We start from the raw sequence: 12,247 nt of genomic DNA, 5'->3' as shown, positions 1-12,247 counted from the left end.
AGTGGTGGACTGTGACCTGGAAGAATAAGCCAAATAAATCCTTTCTTCCTGAGTTGTTTCTGGTAATGGTAGTTGTCACAGCGGCAGAATGAAGCTAGAACAAGAGGAAAACTAGCCACAGAGAAAGAACTTTTGGCTCTGTCCTTCCTCCTATGCTCTGATGAAAGGAAATATGGCTGCATAGAAAAAACACCCAGCCACGGGAAGGAGGATGTTCCAGGGCAGTCTGTGGAGTGAACAGCCGTAGTATTTCCAAAGCTAGCTAAAGTGACAAGTATTTATTCATGAAAGAGAAAACAAAAGAGTTATCAGGAAACCATCCTGAAGAGACTAGGAATTAGGCCCAAAAAGCAAACCTATTTTGAGGCCTCACCAAGTTCCGGAGTTGTTCCCTGATTTTTGGCTCCCAAGGCCCTGTGGCCTGTGGCCTTTGCTTTCTTGGTTTGGAGAAATAGAATGAGAAAGCAGGCGCCTCTTGCTTTTCACCTTCTTTGTTGCAGGACTTTGCTATGAACAAGGGGCTCAGCTTAGCACGTCGAAAGTCTTTGATACATGAGTCATCTATGACCTCGGGCTCCTTCTGGAACCTTGTAGGCTCTATCTTCCCAGTTTTAGGTACATCATACACGAAGAAAACCTTGTTCTGTAGCTTTTTTTGGATCCAGGGGTTGCTTGCGGCCCAAACAAGTAATGTCTCTTGTATCTGCATGGAAATAAAGACCTTGAGGCTGGCTCACTTTGGGCTGGGACTGGGAAAGGAGGTAGAACCTGAGAGGAGATTCTAGACATGGTTACTGTGACCCCAAGGGATCAAATCAAGCGACAGTGTCTGAGGACTTTTGCCCCAATGCCCCATCATTGACTGGGAACAAACAGTAAAATGAATGGGAGGCTATGTGACAGGAATGTCTTACACTCTTCTTCACAGACTGGGTCTCTTCTGCATCCAGCATATCCAGCAGCAAGTGGAACACCTGTGGGTTACGGGTCCCCAGGGCACCCTGGGCAGAGAAAATGAATCTGCCTAAGTAGCCAGCTTCAGGAAAGTAAGATGCCCCGTCCTCTTTCCCATTTTACTCACTTTGAGTTGACACTATGGCCTACAGAGAGATTTGGTTTCCCTTGCCTTGGCCTTTGGGGATTTGTTCCCACTTATCAAGACTTTTTCTCTAATACCTAATCACATCCTTCATATCCATCTATCATTTACCCTACTGATTCCAAGGCTTGAATCTTCAATAGAACTAGAATTCCAAAGTAAATAACCTTCCCAAACCACACAGTTCTTTCTTATCTTCACTAAGTGCAAAGTCATTTACTTCCTCACCATCATCAAGATGCCTCAAAAATGGATTCAGGAAAAAAAAAATAGCACTGCTTACCAAAGAGATGATTGCCTCCTGGCGGTCACTGACATCTGGGCTCATCAGTTGCCTGTGCAGAAGGGAGTATGTTGTTCAGTTACAGGAAAGGGAGAGGGAGGCTGCTTATGTCTCAGGCCCAGAGTGAGAGGGCATGATGGTGAGTGCTGCTAATTTCATTCCCCTCTCGTTTCTCAAATCAGAGAAGCTGGGATACAGATACTATAGTTCACCATGAAACACTAAAATGATGATTAAGGTTTGATTCTCACCACAACTCTAGGCATTCTGAAAGTTTCCTTGGGGTTATAATGTAGTTTAATTGCAACCCTAAGTGGTATTACTGGCCTTTTTTTTTTTTTTAATGACAGAAGTCTAGAGTCAGAATGACCTGCCCAGAAGTACAGATAAGATTTTCAGCCAACCCCCGCTGTTGCCTTCTGGCCCTATCTAGTCCAACTCACGCCTCCATCAGTTTCATTATTAAAGGCTTCATCTTGAGAACTTCTGCTGTTTCAGACACAGCCTGCCTCATTGCCTGCAGAGTGGGACAACAGGAAGAGGGAAGGCACGGATGTACCATCATATACCTTCACTACACACTTAGTTGTTACAAAAACTGTCTTTTTTTTTTAATATTTATTTATTTATTATGTATACAATATTCTGTCTTTGTGTGTATTCCTGAAGGCCAGAAGAGGGCGCCAGACCTCTTTACAGATGGTTGTGAGCCACCATGTGGTTGCTGGGAATTGAACTCAGGACCTTTGGAAGAGCAGGCAATGCTCTTAACCACTGAGCCATCTCTCCAGCCCCACAAAAACTGTCTTGAGCAACTGAATAGGTGAAGGACAAGCAGACAGGCAGTTAGAGCACTCTGAAAGGTGCACACATACATAGGATTTCCTTATTCAGTCTTGGGTTCTGGGATGTTTTCCGGCAGGAAGTGATACCTCATCTTGTTGAAGAACGGCGGGTGGTGGGGAGACAGTTGATTTTCTGAGTTGGTCAGACCAGGGCTTTTCAGAATTGCACTCAGTAATTACACTGGTAGAGGAGGGCCCAGTCAGGATCTAGTCACCCTAAGCACAGCCCGCATGTGGCACGGGAAGTAAAGCTGGAGAGGCTCCGAGTAGGGTGGTGCACACTGTAATCTCAGCACTTCCGAGGCAGAGGGAGGAGGAGTGTGAGTTTCAGGCCAGCTACAATGAGTCTTCAAAGAATCAAGGCCTGAGACACAGCTCAGTAGCAGAGCATTTGCCTACTGTACACAGGGGCCTGGGTTTGGTCCTTCGCACTGGAGAGGGAGGAAACTAAAGAGCTAAGTAAGTAGGGCTTGAGATGGTACCCAAAGTAAGCCATCCTGAGGGCACTGGAAACCACGGGGAAGTTTTATGAAGAGTCGAGACAATCTACATTTTAGAACGATGTGGACAAGTTGCAGTTCTGTAGAGTTAAATGCAATGGATGTGAGAAAGGCAAAATTGAGTCTGGTGGTTTGGAAAAGCTCCCCTAGGAGGTGCTGTTTGGACCACCCTTGCTTATCACGTCGCATGTTGCCCACAGGGTCCCCAGGCTTGCTCTGTGGCTGAGACTGACTGCCTTTGAATTCCTGACTGCTTCTGCTTTCCAAGTGCTAGGATTATAAGCATGTACTACCACACTGGGCTTGGAATAGTCTGGAAGGAGCAATAGCATTTTCATAGGAAGAAAGAAGAAATGAATAACAGGAAGCAGTTTGGGTAGCATTTTTGTGCTGAGGAACTGCTTGACCAGAAATGGTAGATTAAGAACATGGACTACGGGCTGGAGAGTTGGCTCAGAGGTTAAGAGCACTGGCTGCTCTTCCAGAGGTCCTGAGTTTAATTCCCAGCAACCACATGGTGGCTCACAACCATCTGTAATGAGATCTGGCGTCCTCCTCTGGTGTGCGGGCATACATCGAGGCAAAATGTTGTATACATAATAAATAAATAAATCCAAAAAAAAAAGAAAAAAAAGAATAAGCCTAGGCTTATTTAAAAAAAAAAAACACGGACTACATGAGAGGCATAGGGTAAAACCAGTGTGATACCAGAGTCTGGAGCTGGTCGGGAAATCAGCATCTCAAAAGAATAAAGAGGAGAGATTGAGGCCTGAGAACTATGGTCTTACTAGGAAGGGTTCATTGTGTATCTTCCTCTTGAGCAGGTCAAATGTGAGCTCCTCCAGTCCCTGTGCCTGGATCCTTTCCAGTCCAATGGTCTTGAGCATCTGGGTAGCTTCAAAGCGGTCCTAAGGAAAGGGACAGGGAGGTGTGAAGGAAAGATGGTGCCTTTTCCAACCCTCTTCTGTAAGTGCTAAGGCAAGTAGCCTAGAGCTTACGTCAATGACGACAGAGTGTAGCTGTTCCAGAATGGCCCTGGTGACTGCAGCTGAGTGAACTTTCATCATCTTGACCAGCATCCTAAGTGCCTGTGAAGGATGGGATGGGGCAGGGTATATGGTGTACCCAGAGGTGTGCTGATAGCCAAGCAGACTTTAGGGCTAGCCTAGAACTCAATGGGGAATAGGGAGAAGGTGCTTCTTTCTGCCTTTCGGCCTTTTGAATAAGAGTCCAAGTGGGTGTGTGCACATATAAATAAATGGACACTCATACCAAATATATGTATGTGTGTACACTTATTTGTCCGTATATCCCCACAGTCATGTATTTACATATTCATTAACACACAGGGAACTGTGCTGTGTGCCCAGATGAAACTTGTTTTCTTTGGGATGTGATGGTGGGACCATACTGCACCCAAGTCAACACTGGCCACTGTTTGCCAAGCACTTCCCAGGGATCCTGGCTTCCTGCCTCTCATACCTTCATCCTCTGAGGCATGGGCCCTTGGCACAGACATAGCAGCAAGAACTCTTGGACCATGCTGTTTTTGGGCCTCAGGAAACCCAAGCACAGGGCTGCCTCTAAGGACACTTCGTTCAGCGACTTGTCTATCAGCTCCTGCAGCACAGGCACCAGCTCTTCCTCATTTTCAACTTTAGGTCTCTTAAAGGGAAACAATATATAAAATGAGCAGCAGGAGGCGCTATGGCTTCAGCGGGCAGTCACCTTTTAATGTAATTTTTTTCCCTCTTTTGAGCTAAGAACTCATTTTACAGATGACCCCAAACCCAGGGCCTTGTTGTCTCAGTCTCATAGGAGCTGGGATGTCAGGCACATGCTGCCGTTCCTGGCTCAGGCTTCATGTTTTCTAGAATGTTGCTTTCGACCATTTTTCTCTAAACTAAGCCTCAGGCCATCACATGATTTTCGCGCTCTTTCCCCTACTTTTTCCTGTCTATTCTTTCCTAAGTCATATATTTTTTCCCCTTCGAGACAGGGTTTCTCCGTGTTGCCCTGGACTCACACTGTAGACCAGGCTGGCCTCAAACTCCTGTTAGAGTGAACGTTTTGAAATGAAAACTACATTTTGGTGAAGACCTCTGAAAGTTCCTTATACAGAGTAAGAGCCCGGGTAGTTAAGCCCACGAAGCCACATACATTCTAGTCTGTGAACGACTTGGACTAGACCTTCATTTCCCGTTGCTTTCTCTTTTCTGATTCCATTTCAGCAGCACTGCCTTTTCTGGCTGATCCTTGACCATGCCCGTCATGTCCCTGCCTTTGTCCTGGGTAGTCTTTCTGCTGGAACACCCTCTCTTAGGTGTCTGGAAAGCATCTTCGTGTCTTGCTCAATTGGACCTTCTCTGTCTACCATGTCTAAATTACAGTCCATCCTCATCCTTACTTGGCAATCTCCTCCCATCACATTTGTACCACTAACAAAAATATATACTTCTGCATATTAAATTATTAAATTATTTATTTTTTTGTGAGTCCCACAGTCAAGGCAGGATGCTTTGCCTTTTTGGTTTTTTGATAATCCTAAGGGACCAACAGTGCCTGGCACATGGTAACTATTTAATATGTATTTGCTGAATAAATGGATGAGTAATGGATTCTTTTTTACACGAAGCACTGTTTGAAGTAGAGACCCCCCAATAAGTGAGAGCTGTATCAGTGGACTCCCTTAGTGTCTTTGACTTTTTGACAGAGATTTTGCTTCAACGGGCTGCTTTAGAGGTGATGATAACGATGGCGCCCACTTAAAGAGCACAGACGTTCTGGTTTCTTATAGAATCTCCCTTACTCTTTTCAGCTTTACAGAGCTCGTCTAACTGTGAGTTTATCAGCCTATACTTCTGTTCAACTTCAGAGGGAACTCCACAACGACAGTGTCTCCTATTAAATCTAAGAGTCAGGCTGCCTTCTTTCGGACTCAAGTCCAAGCTGAAATCACCAATTGCCTTGACCTTCTTTGCCCCATTTACAGATTCTCTTCCCAGTTACCTTACTGTTTGGCACAGCAGCCCAGGAGTTCAGAGCTACGCGTAGCCCCATCAGGGTCTCTCTCCTTTGTCCCTCATTTTGTCCCTTCAACTGTTTGATGAGAGCCTGGATCACAACTTTATTAAAGCAACCTGGATAGGGAGGGTGCTCAGGTCAGGGCAGGGCCTCAAGGATTATTCTTTTCTGTAAGGACCCATTTAACTCCACTTTACTCTGAAGACAGGAGGTCCAAGTACTGGTTTCCAGGGGGTTGCCCATGCTCCCACTGTATCAGAGTGAACGCAGCTTGTAGAGCCTCTTCCCTGTCCTCTCTGCCCAACAGTACCTAGGGTAGTTCCCAGCCCCTGCAGAACGCTAGGTCATACCCCCTTCCCTTTCAGCCACAGCCACAGAAGAAAGTGGCTGCGCCTTTATACCCCCACAAAGGGTGAGGACATACCTAAGTGACTGCGCGTTTATACCCCCCACAAAGGGTGAGGACATACCTAGGATGGCTGCGCCTTTATACCCCCCACAAAGGGTGAGGACATACCTAGGATGGCTGCGCGTTTATACCCCCACAAAGGGTGAGGACATACCTAGGATGGCTGCGCCTTTATACCCCCCACAAAGGGTGAGGACATACCTAGGATGGCTGCGCGTTTATACCCCCACAAAGGGTGAGGACATACCTAAGTGGCTGCGCCTTTATACCCCCCACAAAGGGTGAGGACATACCTAGGATGGCTGCGCGTTTATACCCCCACAAAGGGTGAGGACATACCTAGGATGGCTGCGCGTTTATACCCCCCACAAAGGGTGAGGACATACCTAAGTGGCTGCGCGTTTATACCCCCCACAAAGGGTGAGGACATACCTAAGTGGCTGCGCGTTTATACCCCCACAAAGGGTGAGGACATACCTAGGATGGCTGCGCGTTTATACCCCCACAAAGGGTGAGGACATACCTAAGTGGCTGCGCCTTTATACCCCCACAAAGGGTGAGGACATACCTAAGTGGCTGCGCCTTTATACCCCCACAAAGGGTGAGGACATACCTAAGTGGCTGCGCCTTTATACCCCCACAAAGGGTGAGGACATACCTAGGATGGCTGCGCGTTTATACCCCCACAAAGGGTGAGGACATACCTAGGATGGCTGCGCGTTTATACCCCCACAAAGGGTGAGGACATACCTAAGTGGCTGCGCCTTTATACCCCCACAAAGGGTGAGGACATACCTAAGTGGCTGCGCCTTTATACCCCCACAAAGGGTGAGGACATACCTAAGTGGCTGCGCGTTTATACCCCCACAAAGGGTGAGGACATACCTAGGATGGCTGCGCGTTTATACCCCCACAAAGGGTGAGGACATACCTAAGTGGCTGCGCGTTTATACCCCCCACAAAGGGTGAGGACATACCTAGGATGGCTGCGCGTTTATACCCCCACAAAGGGTGAGGACATACCTAGGATGGCCAGGGCTCTATAAGCCTCATCCTTCACCTTTGCTGAACCAGTTTGAGCCTGATTTAAGGAGGAAATAGTGAAAGCATACCATAAACTGATGGATTGTCAAAGCTTTAAGGATTGTTTCAGTGTGACTTCTACAGAATAGAAACCAGAGAACTAGAGCGGCTTGTTGATGCTCACACAGAATACACTGACAGGATGGTGCCAGGAAGCAGCAGCAAGCCAGGGAGATGGCTTCTGTGCCCATCCTCTATGCTACCGGTATCTCATAGTCACTTGGCTTAGGCAAGCACTTGGATTCTCAGAGCTTCTATTGGTGAGATACTGTTAACTCTTCTGAGAGCTCAGGAAGATTGTAGATGTGACTATCAAGAGTGATTAGGCTCAGGCTGGGTGTGGTGACTCATGCCTGTAATTCCAACAGTTGGGGTCAGGAGGCAGGAGGATTGCCCATGGGTTCCAAAACGTGGGCAACATAGTAAAAATCTATCTCAAAATAAACTAACAGGGCTGGAGAGATGGCTCAGAGGTTAAGAGCACTGACTGCTCTTCCGGAGGTCCTGAGTTCAATTCCCAACAACCACATGGTGGTGGCTCACAACCATCTGTAATGAGATTTGGTGCCCTCTTCTGGCCTGCAGGCATACATGGAGGCTGAACACTGTATATATAATAAATAAATAAATCTTTAAAAAAAATAAAATAAACAACAACAAAAAAACAAACCCAGCAAAACACACACACACACACACACACACACACACACACACACACAAAACTGACCTCTATCAATAATGATAGCAGGATGCTTAGCTTAACACATGTAAGCCTGGAGTGATGTTTTAAGTCAGAGGATGAACTCAGTCCCAGTGTGGTGATAGAACTCAAAGGCCTGGTATATGCTAGCCAAGGCTTTATTACTGATCTACCTCCTCAGTCCTTAGTGTTTTAAGACGATCTTGCTATGCAACCCAGTCTGGTCTTGAACTCTTGTAGCTCAAGCTCATGGAACTTGCAGTTCTCCTGCCTCCACCTCCTGAGTGCTAGGATTACAGGCATGAGCTACTAAGCTACAGCTCCAGTTCTTTTCTGGCTTTTTCAGTCCAAAGTATTTTCATAAACAAGGAGGATCTTCAGATTCCCACTGTCCTCAAGCTAAAGTCTAAAGAGGCCAAAAACACAAATGGGGACTTTACACAATGGTGAACCTGACTTTTTCCTGGTACTCTGGAAAGCCTTATGTGCCCATGCTCCCACCCTCTACATACCCCTGAACTCCATGCAGCCCCAGAACTCACCACCTGCCACAGCGCTTCTATGACAAACTTGTTATTGATGCCCAGATGGCCTAAAGCCTGTAGGAAAGGAAAAAGACCTCGGACACCAGCTCAAGAGTTATTGTCTTCTGGACACAGCTGAAATTTATACCTGGGGTGTCCCCGCCCCCTACCATCCACCTTTAGCTGGTTTTCCCTTTTTATCTCAGTTACCACTCCCGGAAGCTGCCCTCCCACCCCCTTGCTGCTTCTCACATAGGCCGCATAGCACTGTTCATCCTCTCTTGGAGATTTCAGGCTGTTTGTGAGTTCCTGCTCATCCAAGGAGGGCCAGTTCGATGGAAGAAAAAAGCAGAACTCCAAATTGAAAGCAGTCCAGCCAACCCCATCCCCATTCTCCCTTCCCTCCATTTGGCAAAGGAGGACTCAGGGCTGAAGGGTAGTCTGAACCCAAGGTAAAGGTATCCACAGAAAAGGAGCATCCACAGTCCTCATCCTACCATGGTCCTGACCTTTAATCTTTGGCACTTCAGGGGGTCCTTGGTGGGATCTAACGATCCAGTTCCCAACTTAGGTTTTAAAGTCAACTTGCTGATGGAGACATGAAGGTTTTGTATTTGGGCACTGTCTTTGAAGTACCTGTGTGAGAAATTGCAGAGAGAGCCACGGTCCCCTTCTTCCTCCCCTCCTACGTGTATCACGACCCTAGCTGTGCCACGGAGCCTCAAGAGAAGAGGCCAGAGAAGGATTCAATGATACTCACTTGATGGAGCTGCGCTTATAGAACCCCAAGATCCTTTCTATCTAGGACCTGATTTGTCCCACTCTTGGCTCACCCCATCCTGATTCTTCCTCTCCTTTCCTGGAGGAGTTGTATGGTGTGAAGAATATGGACACGGGCAAAGCACACCTTGGGAGCATTCTCCTTCTCCAAAACACCTTCTGTGACTCCCGCTCCTTGCGTTGATCATCCAGGGTGGGCCAGTGTATGAAGAGCTCATTCTTCTTACTATGCAAGGCAGGAGTTGAGTCTGGCCTGCTCGCATGCACCCTCCAGCACTCCGGACTCGGGGGAAATGCCTCCTTTGGCAACTGGCAGGGAGAGAAAGTGGCAGAGCAGTCAGAGGCCATTACTAGGCCATTACTGGAGTGCTGGGGCCAGAGAAAGGAGATGGAAGGGAGGAAAAGGAAACATGAGAGATACCACTTTAAGTCTAGGCTGGAGCCACAGCTAGCATTTCCCCTGTTTAGATGACTTGGAAAAGCTATTTTACTATCCCAAGACCTCAGTCTTCTTGGTAAAACAAGTCTAATTCCTTGTTCTGCTCCTCTCCCAAGATAGCTGTGAAGCCCAGAAGCACCCTAGATCTTGAAGGGATCTGTAACTTGATCTGGGTTCATGGTTTGGTTACTTGAGAATCTCAAAGCCTTTGAAAGGTCATGTGGGCAGGGAGGAGGCCAGGGCTGGGGGAGGTATAAAGCTAGGGCAAGGAGGTCACTGCTTATTCAGACAAGAGCACCTATCATATGTTACGTAGTTATCAGCCTCAAGAAAACAGGCTTCCTTCAAGTACTGTCTTTACTGTGGGACAGCTTGGCTATGTGCGTTGCTGAGACTACATGTAGCACCTTGTGCATGGAAGATCCCAAGCCCTTAACTGCGGGGTACAGTTCTGACTGTAGCAGAGGGGTTTGTGGAGGCCAGTGGTTTTCTGAGGATCTGGCCAAGATTCGGACATCTCTCAAACTTTTCTATCTTTACAGCGGATCTCTCTACACAACAGGGAACAATGGGTTCCAGCTAGGAGCTCTCAATTTAGTGACTGATAGTATTTTAAGGGTTTTCCAGTGATTGTCATGACTTCAAATCTTGGAATGTTGACTTCTATATTTAGAAAACATAAATAAGAAATTTCAAAAGGATGACAGCTTAAATTTGGATTTCAGGTAATGAATATTTAGGACATTTATATGATTTTAAAAATCCCATGCATTGCTTATGGGATATTTAAAGTTGATTGTACAGTCTGTGTTTTTTTCTGGCAACCTCAAGTAAGGCTTGCTACATTAGCAAAATAATTCCTTTTAGCAAGCACTCTGCATAGGCCAGGCCTTACAGACTTTGTCTCATTAGAAACTCTCTACAGGGCAGGCACTGTTGACGTATTAATGAGGAGACTCTGAAGACTCACTCCGAGAAGGTCATTAACTTGTCCAAGATCACACAGCATTAACGGCAGACCCCCAGGTGAACGCCAGTAGTTCTGTGAGCTGGCTTGAATTGGGAGGGAGTTTGGTGCCCTTGGACACAGCTCCTAAGGTAACGAAAGTTACTTACCTTGTAACAGGACAAGGGCAGATGAACAGGAGCCATGGCCCTTCTGAATTCTGGCAAGAGCAGAAAGGAGATATGCGTGGTTCAGACGAGACAGGAGTTAAAAACGTGGGGTCAAGCTCTTTGTGGAGGTCCTCATTTTTTTACAGTTAGTAAATACTAGCACTAGGTATTTCCCCAAGACCCAGGGTGGCGCTTCCCCGTCAGTGCTATGCCTGTGAGCCTTCCAGAAATGCTGCCAGGAGCTTCATTTCAACCAGACCCCTGGAGCCTTCCATGTCATTGACATTTAAGGAACACAGCACTAGCAGAGTGTCCTCAACCCTGGCTGCATATCAGAATTATTGGAATGATAGTTGAACATACCTAGGCCCTGTATCAGGCTACTCTGCGTCTTATCTGTGGTAATAGAGCCTGGGCATTCTGGGCAAGCTCGCCTGACGATCCTGTAGTCAGTTAAAGGTGAGGACTATTGCTCTCACGTGTGAACGGGCATTAAACTCGCCTGGAAGGCATGTGAAAGTCCAGAGTTCTGGCACTCCTTCCCCTAGTAGCTGATTCTCCAGGCTTTGATCTGATCATTCTGGGACATTTTGGGAAGAACTGGTCTAGCATTTGAGGCAAAACTCCTGGTGTGTAGTGATTTCCAAAGGGAAACTCATATGGAAATACACACAGGTGGTGTGGCTGCGAGGCACCCTGGGGGGCTGGGAAGCAGATATTTCCTAGAGGAGATGATACAGACCAAGTCTTGCATGTAAGCACACCTTTAATCCCAGCACTCAGGAGCCAGAGACAGGCAAATCCCGGAGGTTGAGGCCAACCTGGTCTACAGAGCGAGTTCTAGGACTGCCAGGACTACACAGAGAAACCCTGTCTCAAAAATTAAAAACTAAAAAAAAAAAGTTAACCAGAAAAGTCGGGGGTAAGAACAGTGGACTTAGGGAAGACCTTATGCAAAGAACTGGGGTGTGAGAGTTGGTGCAGGGAGCAAGGCTCAGGTATGGGAGAAGCTGGGGACACACAGCTGTCGCCACTTGAATAATCCAATAAGTCTGAGGAAACAGAGATTTACTGTGAGGGCTGTTGGGGAGTCACATGTTCAGAGGCCGCCCTGGCCTTTCCTAAGGATTTGCTAAACCCAGGGTCTGAGATTGGGTCTAGCTAGCTAGCTTTACTTTATCAGGCCCCGCCCCTGACTCCATTCCTTCCTTTCTGGTCCTCACTTTTGTTCCGGTTTCGATATTCCAGCCATGGGTAGTTGAACATTGATTTGGGGATTTGAGCGAAATTGGACTGGTTTTCGTGGCCCATCCTCTTTGGTGTAGGGCATGACAGCCAAAAAATTCAAGGACGTGAAGCAAAGTGGGGCGCTGCTTGACGAGGCCCTTCCTTCCGCTGGCAAAGAGAAACCAGGGAGACACTGGACTTCTGGAGAGGGAAGCTCC

General features: G+C 47.1%; 1 protein-coding gene across 1 annotated transcript; it reads right to left on the bottom strand.

Moving 5' to 3' along the window:
- Positions 1 to 337: 337 nt before the first annotated feature.
- On the bottom strand, positions 338 to 12,233 carry Heatr9 (HEAT repeat containing 9). Its single transcript, XM_041664088.1, has 15 exons — positions 12,026 to 12,233; positions 10,803 to 10,852; positions 9,375 to 9,556; positions 8,977 to 9,103; positions 8,720 to 8,776; positions 8,486 to 8,542; positions 7,184 to 7,241; positions 5,737 to 5,867; positions 4,210 to 4,392; positions 3,726 to 3,815; positions 3,516 to 3,635; positions 1,826 to 1,899; positions 1,383 to 1,434; positions 915 to 1,001; positions 338 to 703 (listed from the first exon to the last, which is right to left on the bottom strand). Exons 1-15 carry the CDS (start codon positions 12,111 to 12,113, stop codon positions 338 to 340), a joined length of 1,722 nt encoding a protein of 573 aa, XP_041520022.1. The 5' UTR covers positions 12,114 to 12,233.
- Between the last annotated feature and the right edge of the window lie 14 nt (positions 12,234 to 12,247).

The sequence above is a fragment of the Microtus oregoni genome, unplaced genomic scaffold (assembly GCF_018167655.1).
Source record: "Microtus oregoni isolate MIOR12 unplaced genomic scaffold, Mior012 000015F_ref0000493, whole genome shotgun sequence".
Classification (NCBI taxonomy): Eukaryota; Metazoa; Chordata; class Mammalia; order Rodentia; family Cricetidae; genus Microtus; species Microtus oregoni.
Note: the sequence above shows the minus strand (reverse complement) of the source record. Positions and strands in the feature narration are given on the sequence as shown.

Coding starts and splice junctions, on each gene's coding strand:
- Heatr9 (XM_041664088.1), bottom strand. CDS start 12,113: ATGGGCCACGAAAACCAGTCCAATTTCGCTCAAATCCCCAAATCAATG. Junction 4,393..5,736: donor CTGCTGTGCCAAACAGTAAG/GTAACTGGGAAG, acceptor TTTCCCTTTAAG/AGACCTAAAGTTGAAAATGA. Junction 3,636..3,725: donor TACACTCTGTCGTCATTGAC/GTAAGCTCTAGG, acceptor CCCTTTCCTTAG/GACCGCTTTGAAGCTACCCA.